The 20,901-nt window shown below is 36.7% G+C and overlaps 2 protein-coding genes across 3 annotated transcripts; both read left to right on the top strand.

Annotated features, from left to right (window-relative positions):
• The first annotated feature begins 496 nt into the window (after positions 1-496).
• LOC114521170 (transient receptor potential cation channel subfamily V member 3-like) lies at positions 497-8,777 on the top strand. Of its 2 annotated transcripts, none has more exons than XM_028541585.1 (5): positions 497-656; positions 2,191-2,538; positions 3,535-3,736; positions 4,133-4,380; positions 5,594-8,777. In XM_028541585.1, the coding sequence occupies exons 2-5, from the start codon at positions 2,236-2,238 to the stop codon at positions 7,589-7,591; spliced, it is 2,751 nt and encodes a 916-aa protein (XP_028397386.1). In that variant the 5' UTR covers positions 497-656; positions 2,191-2,235; the 3' UTR covers positions 7,592-8,777. The 2 variants fall into 2 exon arrangements, with proteins under 2 accessions (XP_028397386.1, XP_028397385.1); XM_028541584.1 differs by having other exon boundaries at positions 497-661.
• A 6,371-nt stretch (positions 8,778-15,148) lies between these two features.
• Positions 15,149-20,806, top strand: LOC114521062 (neuronal acetylcholine receptor subunit beta-3-like). Its single transcript, XM_028541449.1, has 5 exons — positions 15,149-15,208; positions 18,242-18,396; positions 19,465-19,676; positions 19,720-19,783; positions 20,128-20,806. Exons 1-5 carry the CDS (start codon positions 15,149-15,151, stop codon positions 20,804-20,806), a joined length of 1,170 nt encoding a protein of 389 aa, XP_028397250.1.
• Positions 20,807-20,901: the final 95 nt, after the last annotated feature.

Below are 20,901 nucleotides of genomic sequence, written 5' to 3'. Positions count from 1 at the left end.
CTTTACACCCGCTTAGCACGGGAAATGCGGTTTCACCGTTATATTTCTAACGAAACACTCTATTTCAATTCAAAATATATTCGGTTTGGCCATTTTGGCCGCTTAAAGGAAAGTGCCCTAAGTTAAATTGCCTGGTGTAAAATGTCAATTTATTTTTACCTAATTTGCTAAATAACTCATTATTAGCCGTAGTTCCAAAGATGGAATATAATATTATTACGATAATCCTCGAAACTCAATGTTCGCGAGAACGTCGGTTCTTTAAGCGGTCATCAACATGCAATGTCAAGGACTGAAATTTGGGTCAGATTGTTTTAAATTAACAGGTTTTATTTTTGTTTCAAAGCTCGTTTGGGCTACGCCATTGGCTGTTTCATCGATATCTTTTCTAAACAATTCCTTATAGCCACCAAACAAGATTACATTAAATCCATAATAATTATTTATGACGACAGGTGCGAGCGAGCTCGCCCAGCGCGCTATGCTGAAACCGCAAACTTTAAATTGAAACAGACTTGTGGATTTATTTGGCCCTTATTTTGATGGATTATGTGGCAAAAAAGACGCAAATGGAGCCCTAAAAAGTCGAATATTCAAATGGAAAAGCATTTTACATCACATGTGATAAATTCAAGTTTCTTTTGGCCATCAGTTAGGTAAGGTAAGTATAAACCGTTCTAAATTTGGCCTTGTTTATTCGACGAGTTTAAACAGCGTCAATTGTTAAATTCTCTTAACTATATCGCTCTATGTCTTTTTGTCCAACGTGACGAATTGTAATCGGTTGAAGATTAGATCTGGTATAAATTCGTTATAATTCTTACGTACTTTCTCGGTTTAAATGATTTGAATGAGAAGAAACTTAAGGTATGGCTGTCTGATAGATGCGGCTACCTGCTGAATTTATCGTTTTAGCCCTATAATAGTGGCTGTCTTTTATGCATAACACTTAACATTAGCATTAGAATATGACAAAATCATACTTGTTCTTACTTGACTTCTAACAAACTTAAATGAATTGTCTATAACTATGATGTTATGGAACTGAAAATATAAAATCTGTGTGGTACAAATATATCTGTATATATCAGTATAATAATAAGCAAACAGTCATTGCATGACATTGTCAAGACGTTTCTTGTTATGATGACATTTCAACATAACAAACTCAAACAAAATTACGCACGATATGTTGGCGAAAGTGAAGCAATTGTCTTATAAGACGTTACAGTTTCTTTCTCATCATTTCCCGATCAAATGAATGAAGTTTTATGCCGCTTTAATGCTCTCGCTAAAATTTGCTACATTATATTTTTAACTGAGGGAATATAGACAAGCATAAATACACAATATTTGTTATAAGTTTGTGTACTTTTCTTACAAACAACGCCACCTTATTCGTGCAAATATTTGCTACACTATAGCATTCCATATAATCATGGCAATTATGCCATATAAATTATAGCTAATTATAAAACTACATTTACCAACCTAATCTGAACTCATATACCACAATAAAAAAGATAAGCTACTGTATCTCTCTGCTCTGAAATAGTAAAAATGAAGTGCAAATGCACATATATGTTTTCACAAGTAACTATCATACACTAGTTGGGAATTCATAAATGTCATGACTTGCGTCGCGGTCAAAATTTGGTAAAAACTGATAATGGATTAATTTAATTGGATCTGATCTTACAATTAAGAAAAGTTACAATTTACAATGAAACCGATTCCAACATCATATTGAAAAATTTTGAAAATCTCAATGCGAACGGTTGAAATGCAAGCGTGGAAATTTTGATTGGCAATTTCTCATAGAATTCCTTGTATATATAGGGTTTCCCTAAAAAGTACTCACTTGAAGACTTGAAGTGAGTACTTTTTAGGGAAATCCTATATATACAAGGAATTCTATGAGAAATTGCCAATCAAAATTTCCACGACCACGTTTCTGTGAACTCACAGTTGCTCGATTTTGAAAAACGCATCTAGTAATCATTTTAGCATACTGTAATCCGGCGTTTAAATTGAAACAAAAGTTCGAATTCAACCGAAGAGGGTATATAAATATAGTATTTTGGACTATCCTGTTTAGGCAAGAGCGACGACAAAATTTTGTGACTGTTGAATTTTCTCAGGCGGTTTTCTTTTCTTAGAATTATAAGAGAAATGTTTTCCTCTTTTTAGATTAACAAGCTTTTAAACTGAGTAAAAAAAACTCCTATCGACGCCATGGGGGACTCGGATGAATCCGAAGTTGACGACACATTGGACATCAAAGCGAACCCTACATTCGAACTGTTAAAGAAATGTACTTCAGCATGGCAGCAATTCAGCGCCAAGCGAAAAATGACACACGAATTAAAAGAATATCAAGAACTATTCCTGACGGAGTTACCTGGGTCAACGAAGGTTACGAGTGCGGCGACACATGCGGTCCTAGAAGGCGAACTAGACGAAGATGAATCGAGCAGAAAGGTTGTGCCGAGATTTCGCGATCGAACGTCGGGGCCATCTGCTGGTGATAAAAAGAAGGTAAGGCCACTGGCCAACAGTAACACTGGCCAAGAGGAAATTATTTGCGTTTACCACCAACAGCAGTTTTTGTACAGACCAAGAAGCTATAGAACGAGATAGATCACTTTGTTTTCTCAGCTACGAAACAAATATTTCACGATTAATATATTTTAATACATTTAGCCATAGGATAAAAACGTCTATATGCCTTAACAGAAATAACATCAGATGCCATCTTGCGGGCAACAATTATCATTATTGATTATTTAGTCTAGTTATTCAACCATTGTTTAATTCGGATCTCCTTGAGCTTCAAATAGAGCAAGTAAATTAGTTTGTTGGTTTTTAGAGCACCTGTTTCGCACGGAATTGCAATGTTTTTTCCCGAGCTGAACCGATATTTTTGGTCTAAAATCTAAGGCTGTTTTAGACGTAAAACTTTTCATGTGCTAAATCAAATGCAGATGGTTCAATAGGAATCATTAAAATTAACAGCTAGTGTGGAGTTGTCCTTCATTAAGTTCACTTTACCTCATTGCAAAGCCCTAGTGCTAACTCTTAATTACTCAAAAGCTTTAGTCACTATACTGGTCACCAGTGGGGAGGAATCTGTGTACTGAGTATAGGTTCCGAAAATCGATCTTGCATAATATGTTCAAATTTTAGGAAATGTAATTTTTCCAGATCTAGAAACACAAACATTAGAACTGTCCAACTTTTTCTTAATCGCCATTATCACCAGATTTATCAATAAACGTAAATGATCAAGGAAAAATCTACATGCACTGTCAAACGTTTTAGAGGAAAAATTCATACTTTCCTGTGATTTAATCCCATCGAGCCACCTTAAACAAGGACTTTTCATACATTAACATTAGATTCGGTAGATGAAATGTTCGGGCTGGCGAATAGCGAATAGCGAATACGATGTGAGCGCCAGTTGCATGAGCTGTGTGGTCTAGCTCGAGCGAGTTTCAGTTGCTAAATCTGACAAGTTGTATTAAATAATTTCAGGTTCGTAACCATGCTCTTATTCACTATTTCGCGACATTGGCTCACTCGAATCACATCAACGACACTATGGATTTCTCATTTGTTGAAAGTTTGCTTCAAAATGGCGCATCGGTGAAAAGTAGTGATAAACATGGTCAGACGATATTTCATGAGGTTGCCAGAAGTTGGCACACTGATGTTGCTCAGTTCTTATTAAGTCAAGGTAGGAATGAAAATGCATGAAGCATTTATTCATCCACACTGTCTTCAAGCTCTGTTTTGACCTGTTTTGGTTCAAAAAACGTGTATCAAACCGGGGAATGATAACTGATAAGGCATATCAAGTTTTCCTCTCTGATATGTGAAAAGAGAAGATGAATAACTTGATAATTAGTGAATTATAACTGATCCCAAGTGGAAAATGACTGATGTTTTGCTTTTGTTTTTGGCAACATAAACATTGACGTAATGATGTTTATAGTTTCTTAAAATTGATTCGTTTCTAGAAATCGTGCATTTAAACTACTCATTTCACTGTCTCTATAGAGTTCACTGGCATTGCCACGTCCCAAATTCAAGTACAAAATTATAAACAACAAGTTCTTTTTATTTTTTTCAGGAGCGGATATCAACCAGGTAGACAAGTTTGGTCGAGCGCCTTTACACGTTGCGGCCGCAGCAAACTACGGCGAAATGGTTGAGTTTCTTCTGACTAAAGGGGCGGACATAAAATTGACGACTCGTGGCGAGAAACAACAACCCATTCACTTTGCCGCCAAGAACGATGCAGTCATTGCATTACAAGTATTAATCAATTTTGGCGCGGACACCACCTGCAAAGATTATAAAGGCAGAACACCTCTTCAGGTAAGTCGCTCAAATGCAGACTTTGTTCTCACGAAAATAACAAATGCACAATTTTTATACAATTATATGCAAATTTAATAAAGTTAAATTTATAAACAGCGGCGTCAAAATAATGGGAGGGAGGAGTGGGTGGGGCAATTCGAACACATCGGCACTTAGGTGGAAAAATGCAGCCATTTAACAGTACATGTAATAGTTTCAACTTACATTTTCCGTTATTTTATGTACAAACAGAAAATACTAACTCCTGCATGAAACTGGTATAGTTAATTTTCCAGTGATAGTGACAGGCCAATGAATTCTTTCCTTTTTTTTAAATTGTCGTTACCAAAATGCTAGAGGGGGCAATTCACAGCTGCCCCCTCCCTTCCAGCGTCCTTAATTGATTTTATCCAAAGACATTACCGACAAATTGGTATAGTTACTATATCAACTGTTTACTATGCACCAAGTTGTATATTGTGACTAGCCTGACGATATATATGTAGTGCAGCCTTGCTAATATTTTGGTGTTCAATGCCCTGATAACAATCAATTTTTAAAGGAATGAACCTAAAATTTGAACATCGGAACTAAATCGTCTGGCTATAGCTACACACTAGTGATTATATTTTTTCACCTTCATCTTAACGATGTTAAGCGCTATATACAAGATAAAAGACCTTATGCAAAATAACGTATCAAGCCGTATCAGGCAATTCTGGTTTTAGTAGTCACGGCGAAAAATTCAAACTTCAAAATTTCCCGCCGTGACTATACTAAGACCAGAATTCCCTGCAGGTGTCACGGCTTGTTACGTCATTATGCATAAGGTCTATTAAGTAGATTGAGATGTATCAGACCATTGGTCGATGAAGTCGGTTAATTGGAACACGAATGCTAACTTTGCCAGCACACTGCTCAGCCCGTTTTTGCGTCGTACCCCATTACTATAAGACGAGAATAGTAATTATCTTTAAATTATGGTGTCACTGTGATAAATTTCTCTGAACAAAAACATTTGCTTCTCTTTCTATCCCTTGAAAGTTATACGCAATTTTTGAATACGGTGAAACCTCCTTCCCCTTGGCATTATGACAATGGTCCTTTGACAGGACAGCTGCATGAGAGACTGAATGGGACAATATTGAAACGAACACGCCCAATGACGAGTTGAAACTTCCTGTAAGTTTTTTTTACAACTTCTGCAATTCTAATGTATTTATCTTTTTAGGTTGCTGCCGAGCTGAACCGTTCCAAAACAGCAAAGCTCCTGATAGAACGGGGAGTTCCAGCTTTTGTCCACGACAAATCTGGATCGGTAGTCCTGTCTCTCCTGATACGTAAAATGCCGCATGTCGCGTTGGAAGCTATGGAGCAAATGCACAGCAAAGACTTTACGAATCGAAAACAGTACTTTTACCTAAACTATTTAGAGTGTATGCATTTGGACCAAATTCCAGAAAGTTGTGCGAAGGCTCCTTTGGTTGAAGCAGTCCAACACAACCAGTTTGAACTGATTATGCATCCAGTTTTTCAACGATTAATTAATGTTAAATGGGAGAAGTTCGGTAAAACCGGTGCATGGATGAGTCTTATTGTCAACATTATCTTTGCTATTTTATGGACCCTTTTAGCGGTCACACAACCGTTGGATGTCTCGAAACATTACACGCCACTTTCAAGCAATTGGTGGCGTTTGTTCGTCGAGATTCTAGTCATTTTGTTAACTATCAACGAGATACGAGTGCAGATCGTGAACACTTTTATAAACCGTAAGGAACACACGAGCTGGAAAGCTTGGAAGATTAGAGATTTAGAAAGAGATCTGGAATTCTGTCATCCGCGTTGGCCCGAGGAAGCGAGGTATCTCGAATGTGAGATTAAAATGATAAAGGATGCGAACGCTTTGCATTTCCAAGATTCCTGGAACTATTTAGAATGGGTGTGCTGTACGTTTATTGTGACTGCGATCATCTCGCATCTCGTAAACTTCTTCCTCCGCACGAAAATCACGTACTTAGTGCACATGCGCATTCTTGCGTTTCTCCTTATCTTGTTGTGGTTACGTATACTGAAATACGTGCGCGCTTTCAAAGGGCCTGGACCGTTCGTCCAAATGTTGGGCCACGTCATAGACAACATAGTGAAATGGGGTTTTCTGTACGTGGTGTTTTACATTCCCTATGCGGCGGCCTTCTGGATTTTGTTCGGGAAAAACTCGCCGAATCCCGTCTCAGGTTACTCGGAAGTCTTCGACTTGCTCGTCTACATATTCCGAATGACGGTCGTTGACGATTACAACTTCAAAGACCTTTATGATGCCGATCCTACAATGGCGAGGATTTTGTGCAGTTCTTACGTGGCATTCGCCTCTGTTGTAATTTTAAATTTATTAATTGCGCTTCTTTCTGATACATTTCAACGTGTTTACGAGAATGCTATTGCAACAGCAGTTATGCAGCGTGGGCAAACGATTATATCAATTGAGAAGTCGCTGCGAAAAAAGACTAAGAAAGCATATCGCGAGTTTATCGAGAATGAATGTAGCCCCGAAGCACTATACTACGAGGAAACTGCAGATAACGCTGCTGGTCGTATTACGCAGCAGCTAAAGGATGAAATGGTAGAGTTAAGACTTGTTATCAATGATCGTTTCGGAAAATCTGCTGGAGGACCTAAGTCTGATTTCGACGTTATGAAAGAAGATATGCTAAACTTTATAAGATGCCAGGACAAATTGTTGATGAAAGTCGACTTAGTTGAGAAACGCTTGATGAGAATTGAGAAAAAGCTTGCTGAAGGCGGGCAGAATGGCGGCGATAGAAAATCTAAAGTCTCACTTAACAGTCCAACACATGGCAGCGGAAATTTAGCTTTTGAAAACAGGCAAAGAAGGTTATCCTTAGAGCCAGACTCCACGCGATCCCCGAGGCGCGCGCTTTCAAACAGACAACTGAACGGAGGGCAGCCAATAACAAATGCTGCTTCACGGGAAAAGAAATTAAGAAAGCTTACGGCACAAGAAAAAGCCGCAGGGATTGTCATATTCCGCTACTGGAAGAACTACCAACAACGCAAGGCTAAATTTAGGAAAGAAAAAAAACAGAAAAAGACAAGACGGGGATCGGCAGGCTCCGTTATGTCGATGAATAAAGGTTCGAGGCGAAGACGGAATCTACATGATGATGACGCAGGCTCGGATTGTACCGGGTACAGCGGTGACTGGTAGGGTAACTGAGGTATCCTAAATGTTTGTGAATATTCCAAATGTACAAGGTTAGCCTGGAGATGGAAACCCAAACAAGCGATCACGAATAGTTCTCATGTCACGACAATGCCGTCGGTTTTGTTGGCAAAATGAATAAGAGTCGTCTAACCAAATACAGCGTGCTTCGAATCCAATGTGAATAAAAATGCAAATCTTCCTCCCAAATTACATACAGGTCAATAAAGGAAAACGAAGACGATTTTTTTTCAATTATTATAACTTCTGCAACAGTCGTCAGTCCAAAACTGGGTGACAATTTAAAAGCGAGATATTTTTTGGCAATTTCTCAACGTAGTTATACATATAGTACACTATGTTGACAGAAAAATTTCTCGCGTTTAAATTGGGCTGCCTATGCTTCCGCTTGGCATTTCATCGAAAAGAAAAAGAATAATAGTTTTATATGTATTATAATACATGGAAAATGCGGCGTTTAAAACACGCAGGTCTAGAATTACCGAAACGAGATCACGAACGCATTACAGCCCCGTTTACACTACACTCAATTTATTGGCACGGCGCGGCTATGATGCATGGATACCGGCCGTACTCGATTTTATTAGTGCTCGGATTATCAAAACAAGGGTCGGGTACGGATAAAATGGGATGGTGAAATTAGCAGACCTGCAAATTCGAGATATACTACTGATGAAATAAGTATTTTCAATATTCCTGTCACATCTATGCATTTCAGATGCTTGAAGTGGAAGACATTAGCCCTTCCTAAGAAGGAAGCCAACTAAGAACAACCAGGTACCTATTTTAACCGCACCGTGCCAATAAATTCAGTGTGGTGTAAACGGAGCTTACTACAAGGACCTGTGAAAACAATGTTTCTTCACTTAGAGAGTTGGAGGTTTTCTTTTAAAGTCTGTGTGAATATATTGAATCATTAAAAAAGAAAATGATTATAAATGAAAATCTCCAAAGAGGTTACATTGCAATTTCAGAGATCTTTTAATGCGCGTAAAACAGTTGCGCGGTGTATTATCATGCATTTAGGGGGCTTTAGGACTAGAATAGCGATTACAACCATATATCATAGAGACGCTCATTGGGCAAAATGCATTTTTATATATTTATGGCTTCATACGAAGAATGCGGTTTTATACCGTTTAACTTTACAAAAGTATTACATATCTATATTTGGAAACTTTTTTGAATAAAACCTTGAATAATAGACCTTCATTTGTGGATTTCCCAGGGAGTTTTACTGGAAGTCTGACTGAATCAATTTATATATTTACCAAATTAAGAGGGAGTTCACTATATATAGCTATTTTTACTGCTACGATATTTACTCGATTTTACTGGCGATTTTCTATAATATTTGATTCATACTAACGCGTAGATAAAGTTATATGGATGTTAAGGTAAGGAGGAGTTCTACATGCAAGACCATTTTAAAGTTAGCCTCTCGTTTGCATCCCCAGAAGCGATGATAAAGTGCATGAGACTTTATAATTGGCCTGTATTCAAAAAGCTCGCTCATGCACACTCATTGAGTGTGACATAGAAATTTTTCTATAACTTGACAACGAGAATATGTTTTCATCAATGGAAAGATCTAAAGTAAAACACGAAAAATCAAGCTCTTATTCGACTGAAATTACCATAATGGAAACGTTGTGAGAAGATTGGAATCTCCCACTCAATGCCGGCATGCATCAGTTTGAGTGCATGTGCACATGCTTTTAGAATACAGGAGCCAGTTGTACGAAGGCCGGATAGCGTTATCCACCGGGTAGTGTTTTTTTTCACCGTTCTAAAAGTGCTCGAAAAGCGAGAAAATTTCTTCTTTGAAACCAACAATTATTAAGGAGGATCCTCGATTTAGGAATACTAAGATTTAATCTAAGTTATAGCAAACAACGGGCGATTTTAAAGCGATTGAAAAATCACTATCCGGTGGATAGCGCTATCTGGCTTTTGTACAACCGGCCCCAGGCGTTATATAGTGTGGTGTGAATTATATAGTGTGGTGTGGCCTATAACGCGAGCAACATGCATGCATTCCGTCGACATATGGATACAAATATAAGCTATATTTTTTAGTTTAAGTTTTATCACACCATCAATAATAAGAATAGATTATAGAGTTACTCAGTCCATATTCGGGTTCCCTCTTCCATAATCAATTCGAGATCTTACTTCAAGTCAGAACTGCGGTAGGGTAGAACGATATATCATGCATGGTAAACTGCTTGAAAAACAAGCAAGGATGTCTCATGATGAAAGCATTTTGGGCTCGCACAAGTAGCGTATGTATATAATAATTATATGGACCTAACCGACGGCTATGAAATTGAAGAACACTGCATGCATGCGAAGTTATGAACGACTTGAACTGAGCAACATAGCCATTGAACTGACGAAAACCAATAGTTATGTATACCAGATATCTGAAGTTAAATCACCTGCATCACTGCATGTCAGACTTTTTGTGGGATTTATGCTTTGCCAAAAAGTTTATAGACTATTAATTATTATGATATATTTGTATTACTCTATAATTACATAGTTTATATTTTAAATTAGGTTTCTTCCTGAATTAAAGAGTTCGATGAATTATTAATTGTCTTAACGGGAATCCCTATCCTCTTATATATTTAAGACATGAGATCTAGCTACTCCTTTTAATAGACTGTCATTTTTTAATTCGTTGTCCTATAAAAATCCTATTAGTATTAAAAATAAGGAATACATACTTTTCCTAGTATATATAGCTAGTCTTATTATATAGCATCGAGTATTCTACTTTAACAAATCTTACGAATCTTTCAACGCTTCTTAACTGCATGAGTATTATAACTTATAAGAATTATCATAAAATGCTGTCGCATAAAAGTTAACTAATCAAATCTTGCAGCGCTGAAGAGTTTTTAACATACGCAGTCTCTACATGCATGACTATATGTGCACAAAACAACTTTTTCTTTTTTTCATTTCAGTTGCATATTAAGCATATTTTTCCTTGGATCGCGTGGACAGGGCGTCAAAACAATTGTATAGATTTTGAAAACGCTCGAAAACGACACTCATGTCATCGATTCGTCATTCGTCACTATACACATGCATCGGTCAGCTTTATGCATGAATTCACGTGAGTTGACGGATAAATTATTAGGTTAATAGAGTCTTATTTTGTAAAGTTTTGAAAATCGCAGCAGTGCAGAGTGGCTTACACCAAAACAAAGAATTAGCGTTTATGAGCCTTTTTTTAATAGCTTTTTATTATATAGATCTTCTTTATAGCATCGTTTCATCCATATTATAAATGAACGCGTGCACGCGGTTCATGATCTGTACGGCCCCTTAATCTGTTGAGATTAAGAACTGATTAAGCTATTTATTATATTCATTTTGAAATCCTATGAAATAATCATATTCAATTGTTTCTTGCAATCTGATTGGTTAAAAATAGTGCGATTAATTCCCAAAGCGCACTATTTTTGAGCATTAATCACATCATTTATAAGCCAATACGATGGAAGCTCTGCACCACAATAACCAATCAGATTTAGTATTTCAGTTTAGCTATCCAATCAAATTACATGGGAAAATTGAAAATGGCACAAAATTTTATTATTTTGAATTTTTAAATGCTCCGCAAAATTCCTTGACAAGATGAAAATTACTCACATTTTACACCGTTTACGGTTTTTCAGCTAATAAATCGTTTTGAATTTGTTAAATTTTTGTATGATTTCAAAAGGAATGTAATAAAATGGAAATTGCACTTTGTGTCGTGCAATTTTGGTGTGAAATCAAACTTGTGATTACAAATCGCACTCCCGCTTCGCGGTCGTGTGATTTTGTAATCACGCGTTTGATTTCACACCAAATTGAACTCCACTCAGTGCACTTACCATTATTAAAAAAATACATAATTCAACAATATATAATCCGCGAGAAAGCTTATAGCATGTCGTCATCAATAATATAAAGGTTTATCTGATACAGACATATATATTTCTCAGCTGTCCTTTAACAAGGACACTAAAGCTAATCTTCCCAGTACGATTTTCCGCAGACTGATATGAATTTAGATGCGATAGATTACGCAGAAAGCTTTATTCAATAATATGGGAAAACATGAATCTGGTGAAAATTAAAATTTTCGCCCTAAGTCAGCTGTTTTCTTTGTATACTGTCCGCGTCAAATTTATTTCCCTTTTTCATTAAACGGAAATAAAGTATACACACTGCATTTCAAATGGCTTCAGAGTAATGCTATATGTTGTATTTGAATTAAATATATTCTAAATAAATGCATGAAGTATAAACGGGCACTGACTACAGCAAGACCAGTTTGCGCGAATGATTTCGTATTGATCCAGTAATGTATTCAGAGCGTCGCAAACACGTGAACATAAAGAAATTGAAGAATCTTGAGTTGATAGGAATCTTTTTAAATCTTTGTGTCAGTCAGAGCACCTAAACCAGACCATAACCCTCACTCGACTACCAACACTGCAGGATTAGATTAAGGATAATATCGACGGATTTTAGACATTGAATTATTATACCAATAATTTTTCCTGATAGAGTTTTTGAGACTTCTTTGAACGATAGAGAAATCGGAATTCCTCCAGCCGGTATATATACGTTGCCTTTATACGATGCCAACTTCAGACGGTTGTTTTTTTATCGTGTGATATTCGTTATGAAAACTTATAATTCCTTGCTTAAATATCTACAGCCAAGCCATACACGATACGGTAAAAATTCCGTTCGATAAAATTTGTGTGATTTCCATATAATTATATCATATTCGGCCGGTATACCTATAGCGACCTGGAATGGACAAAAAGCTTTATTTTTTGTTTAAGCTATTAGTTCTACTCTAAATTTTAGTGCTTGAAAAACAATGAAACACGCTATGCCTCAAAACAATGTGCTTGAAGTGAAGACGCGCTTAATTGAGTGAAGATCAGAAAGAATATAATATACATAAGCCGGTGGTTTTATAATTGGACAACTCTATGTGACTTTAACTTCTGAATTTGTCATTCCTAAAAGTTTTCCACTGAACACTGTCGTTGTCATGAGAGGTAATCCTTACCAATATTTTTATTCACACAAACAAGTAGACTTTGATAAAAACTTGTTGAATTGAAGACTATCATTTGCTGAGATGGTCAGCATTGCGATTGGTCGCAAACTCCTTGTATATACGAGGCCATGCATGCATGTATGGATGGATGCCTGTTCTTAGTGTTTCTTCAAATTCAACAACCGTTACAGACACACAGTCAATAATATTCAGTATTCTAACAAAATATACAAGGATTGTAAATGAAACATATTATATATTCATTGGCATTGTTCCCTAATTGTCTGACCAAATGGCGAAAACAATACATATATTATGCACCCAACAAGGAAACACGCACGCCCCATGCATGCCGTACAATTTGTAAGTGCACAAGTGTGTTACATATCCTAATAGAAGCAAATTCTGCTTTTGGTAAATTTGAAAGACAATAAAAGACGGGTTCTCATTTATATTTGAGGCATTTCGCAATTTAAACATATGTAAATTTAATTTAACCTTTACACAAAGACAAGCTTTGTCTCCCCAGCACGCGAGTAAATATTCTTTATGTTATTGTTTGGAAAAAGGTCTTTTTAAAAAGCACGCTTCCAAACCTTCTCCGTTATTACCTTTTTCCAAAATGCTTTGTTTATGTTTTATATGCTTAGATAAGTCTGTGTGGCAGCTGATACAGTCTTTCATGTTGATTAAAAAATCATCAGGAAATATATTTTACCGTCTCAAAAACATCTGAAACCTGAAAACTCAGTAATTCACGTCGCCATCAAATCGAGCTAATAATGTGAACGGTGATGATTCGATGAACTTTACTCGCAAATAGGGCTTTCTTAAAGCTCTCTAAGAGAGTAATACACAGTTTTTAGTTTTAATGGTGTATTGGCGAAATTCGTTCGAACAATAGTAAAATTATGAGCTTTTATACACCTTTTAGGATCAACAGTTATAGGACAGACTCGGTTTTGGCAGAGCTTGACATGGACATTGATGATATGTGTACAGTCAAACTAGCTTTGGTTTCCTCAATAAACGTCGATCGTCAAAAACTCAAATGAGAACAGTAATATTTCCGTAATGTATTTTTGAGCACAGACCAGCACAGCATGTTTAAAAAAATAACTCCCATTTACAAACAGGTTTCCGGACACGCGGTACACTTTAGAAGCGGTATACTGCATGTATGTATGTCAGAGTATATATAAACACCTATTTCAACTATACATATAATTAAATTCTTAAGCTACGCGTACACGCGGCATGGTAATGCCCGTCTTGATGAAACGTTAGTGAATTCTTTCAAAATCATGTGCTTGTATGTGTGCCCACATTATATAGACGGCCATGCTTAAACGTTTCCACCGCGTGTCAGTTACAAATTGTGTGTTGCCAGGTCAAGTCGTTTTGAAACATGCATGCGTTAGGAAGACAAAAGCAGACAGATGTTTTGCTTTTACGAGCTCAAAAGGCTTTTCTTGCTCATTATATTATGCTCAACATAAGACAGGTGTAAAATTTAAAATGCTTCCCACATTTGCAGTGAATAAAAGGCACATCATTTCGAATTTTAGAAGCACTTGTCTGAAGGAAGCAGCAGAACCGCTCTTCACTTTAAATGGTATATTGGCAATTTTTTAACGTATAAATTGGTAACATTTACTACGATAAGCGGAAATAACCTTGAAGTTTAGCGTCGATACGAATAACGGAAATTTATTTGGAAGTATATATAAGGAAAAGGACAATTTCGTTAAATTAAAAAAGACAGTAAAGTTGTACTGGCAATATGGAACCAATCACAATGACGATACACCGGCCTAACCAATCACCGCCAAGTTTTAACAACAGTATCAACCATTGGAAAAATTGTAGTCAAAAGCGTTTTCCTTCTCACTACGGCCAGCAAAATCAAGGAAAAAGTCCGCCGTATAAAACCCCAAAATCTTTTAACAACAGAAATACGTTTGGTTCAGAAAGAAATGGTATGAAATCTGATCGAAATTCAATATATGCAGAACAATCTGGCCACCAAAAGCTGAAACAATCAGAGGGAAACTCTAGAACTGTCTATAATAATCAGAAAGGCGAAGCCTTAATAATTGAGTGGGATTGTTTGGAATCGTTTCACGAATTTGCTATATTCATGGACAAGTCAAATCCAATATGTCCGGCTGAACATTTAGACACACCGGAGAAACTTATGAATCTCTTGGTATTTTAGAAAATTTAAAAATATAGATTACATTATTAAAAAACGAATTTATTCCGGAGAATGGGAAAGAATTTTTACAATATTTTTAGACCCTTAAAGCAAGAGTATAATTAACTCATAGTCAATGGGGCATAATCATGAAGCTCGTCAAATTTCAAAACATCGATTTATAAGTGTTAAAAGCCTGTTGAGACGGCTTTGTCATACACCAGCCACAGTTTTTAAAATTTAGCCAACCAGGGCTCTTTAAGTGATGACGTATCACAAAGATAGTCTGAACGCTGGCGTGCCGGCTCTTTTATCGTTGAGGCATGTAAGCTGCAGCACTTCAATCTCTGTAGCATTATTTCATGCCACGTTTTTTTCCATATGGTATTCTAATTTCAACGTCGTTCCCAGTGTATTCGCTCTACCCTCAAGTGTGGGACAAGATTATTGTACTTTTTATACATAATCCAAATATTTATTCCTCATGGATGGAGCAAATTTTTTGTTTTTTTTGAGGTGTAGTCATCTGGCACCACTACAACTAAAGCCTGGCGCCTTGTCACTGGAGACAATTGTCACGTATATACACATGTTCCCATAGTATGCGGGGGGGGGGATTTGAGATATTCTGTCATTCTTGTCGTAAAAATGAGCACGAATGACCAAATATCGCAACTAGGAATATGTGTAGGTGACAACTAAATCAGTGTACACCAGGGCCGTACACCGAACCACATGTGTTAAATCTGAGGATTTATATCTTTCTGGAAATCGAGGAATTCTACTTTAATAAATCTATTATATCGTGTAATTTTCATTTTCATAATTAACCAATGGAAATATGAAATACATTTTCGAAAGCCTGTATGCTAGGTGTTGAACTTTTTAAGCCTATGAGACCGATGTTTTATCATTTTTCACCCTTCACATTCAGAACCAACCCTAATTGCAGTGTAATGCTTGATTGCATGCATACATAATAAACTAAATATTTTGTTTTAGAACAGCAGGTGTAATCTAATTCATCAGACAATTAAAAATGTATCGATTTTCGATTTTTGATTTCGAATTTAAAGCTTCCAGAACCGCAAATGGAGTAACCTAATGAACCTAAAAACACGAATTCAAAGAGAACTTTTAAAAGCAATTTGGATTTGAGAGTATCTTTCAGTGAACTCGCGGAACAAGGAAACTCAAATTTACTGTCATTGTAATGTTGACTTTAACTTTGCATGACGTCCTTGTATGTGCACACAATTACCAACACGTTATGCATTATTGTCACTCCCAGTTCTATTGTGGTTAAGCCATAAAAGCTTAAGACTGTTCACATACCTTGCTTTTAAAATTTTTATTTCAGATTTAGGTGGAAAGGTAGCGAGGCAATGTCATATTACAGTTTTCTACAAGTATTCTTACTGTGTTTTTTCTACTTTGCTTTCTTTTGCCAGCGTTCCAGACTGGTTTCAGGAGGTGAGATCAATTATATACTGACTATATTTGTATGTTTACCTTTCCCAATTGTTGTGAAGCCTAGGCCTTTTTAGTAATTTTAAAGTAGTAATAAAATATAATTCTATCACACACGGATTTATCCTAGGAGTAATTACTTTTTGTAAACTAGCTGTACTTTTATCGTGGAACGTGAAAATCTGCTAACCTAATGCTAACCTAATTTCATCTTCTAAATTCGGGGTTTTTTCTAACTAGGAACAACTGAGGAGCATTTTGCCGAAACTGAATATCGTCTGTTGGAATTTCTCACAAATAATTCAGATCTCAGGAAGGAAATTCTCCCAGCTCCTAATGTCAATAAACCGGTTAATGTTGAAGTGAGAATCAAATTGCGACAGATTGCTGATGTGGTAAGCTGATAATGATAATGTGTGGTAATGATACATTTCTTGCAGGAGCTGTATACATTTACCAAAAAGCAGTATAGCGATAAAAGGAACCATGAAGAACTATGCATGATAGATATATTCAGGGCGAACTAAGGAGTAAATTTTCTATATGAGGATTTTCTATTTTCTATCTGACACTCTCGCGATTTTTGAATAAATTAACGTAATTTGTATAAATTCAATGTATAAATTATATTAGTGTGCATGCATATACCGCAGAGACTTGGTAACATGTTTTGAAAAACCAATTTTGAAAATATAAAATATGGCTAAAGTGATTTCAGTTCAAAGCTCACTTTGTAACTGAGATTTTTGGCCATGTCTATCGTTATCAATAAATCAAAGACAGTCATTATAGTGTGACAGGCGACAGTAAAAGCTTGCAAGAACAATGACTGTTCCAGGCGTGTTTAAAGTCACACAATCAAGTTTAAAAGTATAAGACAATCAAGTTATACTATACACGCATTTATAACTGCGCACTACTGCATGTTCTTGTGTCACCAAGAGTGATTTCAGTCACTCTTATCAAAATGGAAAGGGATCTGACATTCAGCGCGCCCCATCATTAACCGTGCCTTAGGTAAGCGACTGGGGACGAGTCAGGAAAGGGATCGCGTTCCCACATAACCTGCCGAACGGAAGTGTAATCTTCCAAACAAGGCCGTAGGGCATGGAAATCATTTTCACGAGGCACAAATAGTTCTGCATTGAATAAATATTTCTTATAAAGAGAACATCTCAAAATTAATTGCCTGATTTTTAGCTAAGCTTGATTATGTAGGACTATAGAAAAGTAGAGTATGCATGCACGAGATATTAGGCCCAACGGCCGTTTTTGATCCGACAGACTCAAATCAAAGGTCTCAATGAAATGACTCACTGAATGCACAAATAGCCGATTAGTTGTTGGCTAGTAGGCAAACCAGATAAACAAGTTTTTAATACTTAGCGCGCAAAGCAGGTTGGTCGAGTTAATGGCACTGAAAGAATGCAAGACCGTTAGCAATGACTCCACGATATCCGCAAGTCAAAAATGAATTTATAGCTGAAATTTAGTTCCAGTCTCTTTCTCTGTTTTTATATCACTATAAAGCTGTTTTCCACTTACGCGTTTTTCATACGCACGTACACGCACGTTAAAGTCTAAATCCTTATACATGTTACCTTTGAAAAAACTAAGTGAATAAATCGAAGGAACTTAGTTTTCTGCATATTTTAGTATGCATTAGTTTACCAAGATATTATATAAGTAATAAAGATTTAAAAGCATTTAAAGCATTCCGTACGCGCACGTGCGTATATAAACTACGCGTACTGAGTGGAAAACAGCCTTTAGAGTTTCCCATTAGCGGTCTTGACTTTTCCGTAAACTTTTAGCTGCAAAAAAACTAAATTCAAATCTGCGGAAACGTCCTGCTTTCAAAATCTTCGTTTCTGTCTTTCGTTATTAGAGCGAAAAAAATCAAGAAATTCGTCTTGTAGTATGGCTCAGGTTGCAATGGGATAATCCATGGTTGAGATGGGATCCTAAGGAGTACGGAGGGATCAAGAGTGTTAATGTTGATAATAACTTTTTCTGGCTGCCTGATGTTTCAATCTTCAATGAGTAAGTTTTGTATGTCTTTACTTCGAGTTGAACCAAAGCCGAGCTGCCCAAATATTTCTCCGTGTTGACAAATTGCCGAAAAATTTCTCGCGTTTAAATTATGACCGGCGCATATTTAGACTGCCAGTGGTTAAATGGTGTTAAACTACCAGTCGGGAAGAACCGAGTGAACATTTTGGATAATATTATGCTTGAATAACTAGTTTGATGAATAATGTGAGATCGGCGCTCAATGCTAGCACAGATTAAAATCTAAAATTTTTTCTTACAAGTCGCACTAACAATGAAACTAGACTAATCATATGCATTGGCTTCGGCTATCAAAGGGTTTGCTTGACAAAAAATAAATTGATTAAACGCACTATTTTTTGAGTTCATTGTTGATTGCGAATTGAACGCAATTTATATGCTTCTAAAGCCAATTTTCCACGAGCGATATTTTTTGCGCGAAGCGACTTTATTCTTTTGTATATTTGAGCAATTTGTTCCAGATGGTTGCAGTTGTGACCTTTGAAACAAAAGTAAAATGTCGCTTCGCACGAAAATTATCACTAGTGGAAACCCGCTTAGTGGGAACAGTTTAGAGAAGGTCGGCGACTTATTGCGACTATGAGCTCGTCGATCGCCCTCGGTAAGTATCGAACCGCTTAGATCGAATTGCCCAAAATTAAATGTATAATGTTTAATTTGAGCATGTTGCTGAAATTTTTGTGCCGGTGAATTCTGCTGGAATCTCCATCGACAATGAGCACTATGATATCAGTAAAATGACCATAGAATTTCAGTCCCATTTAGTCTGATGCATCTGGTATTATATAGACTAAGGCCCGTTTCAGACGTCCGAACTTTTCATATGCCGAATCCAATGAACTTTAACAAAGACTTAACTGATTAACATTAAGTTCGACACATGAAAAATTCGACGTTTGAAACAGGTCCTATTGTTAATCGGAATTCCTATTGTTAATCTGAATTGTTAACATTACGGACTTTTCATCACCTTTAAGGTAATCCCAACAAATTCTTCTCAGTTAATTTATATTAGTTTATGACTGTCCGTTGTTGCAGGGGAAGTCGTGAAGATGAAATGGAAATTCTTTACAAACGTTTAGTGACGAAATTGGTTATCTCCGAAGATGGTCATTGTACTTGGAATGCTCCAGTAACATTGAACAGTCAGTGCCGAATAGATGTCGCTCGCTTTCCCTTTGACGAACAAACATGTCAGGTTAAAATAGGTTCCTGGGCGTATTCCGGATATAAAATCAATATGTCATACCGTAATTATTCGAATAAACGCCGCGGCGTTTATTAAATTTTTAGCAAATAACATGCGGCGTTTCTTCGAGGGCGGCGTTTATTCAAGGGAGGCGTTTATTGCAAACTCGTAACAACTCTGAATTTATTGTGTAATTCAAACGCCAATTCAACCAATACAATTAGTCCCCAAAAAAACTAAGTATAAAAGTTATGTGTCTTTTCTATTTATATCATTATATATGAAAATTGAACCGTGGTTATAAATAAATACTTCGAATAAACGCCGCAATGACGAAAAGGTTGCGGCGTTTATTTGAGGGCGGCGTTTAATGATATTTTTGCTTGTACCTGCGGCGTTAATTCGAGGGCGGCGTTTATTCGAGGGAGGCGTTTATTCGAGTAATTACGGTACTCCGTGAAAAATGTACTCTTAAATGATTATATCCAAAACGGGGAATGGGATGTTAAAAGCGCGATTTTGAGTCACAATTTCAGATACTATCTTCCGGACAACATACCGTACCCGGACGTCACCTTCACTTTGAGGATTAAACGACGTTCTCTGTATTACGGATTGCAATTAATACTTCCGTTGGCGGTGATCTCAATATTGACGTTTTTTAGTTTTATTCTGCCTTTAAAGAGCGAAGAACAGATAGCGATTTTGATCAGTCTCGTTGTTGCAATTTCCGTTTATTCGATAATAATATCGTCTGTGTTACCAGAAACCTCTGATAGTGCCTCTGTTCTTGAAATATATTGTATTGGTATTTTTCTATCGGTAACCATGGTTTCATTTCCAGCAGTTATGACGACGAGACTCGTACATTTATCCTATCCAATGCCGAATTGGTTTCGTAAATGTATGAGAGGTATTGCTAAAATTCTGAGGGTGAGTTCTAAGGATCTTGCGAAAATTCCAAACAGGCAGAAAGGCAAAGAAATGGGAGCTGATAACAATATTGAAGTGGATGGGCACGAATTGGAAGTGAAACCCGCTGACAAGAATCACAAGAACGTCAACGAGACTGAAGAATATGAAAAACAATGGAAAGCTGCAGCAATAGTTATTCACAGAATTTTCCTGCTGTTTTATTCTTTATGCGTCGTGGGTTTTAATCTTTTCTTGTTGTATGAATATAGAAGATAAAAACATGCCTTCCAACATCTAGCAGTAGCGTCGTAAGGGGGTTAGGAGGGGGTAGTTGGGGCTTAGTGGCACTTATCCTGTTTAGCGTACAACTA

The sequence above is a fragment of the Dendronephthya gigantea genome, unplaced genomic scaffold, assembly GCF_004324835.1.
Source record: "Dendronephthya gigantea isolate DGI-Jeju-01 unplaced genomic scaffold, DenGig_1.0 000019F, whole genome shotgun sequence".
Lineage (NCBI taxonomy): Eukaryota > Metazoa > Cnidaria > Anthozoa > Malacalcyonacea > Nephtheidae > Dendronephthya > Dendronephthya gigantea.
Note: the sequence above shows the minus strand (reverse complement) of the source record. Positions and strands in the feature narration are given on the sequence as shown.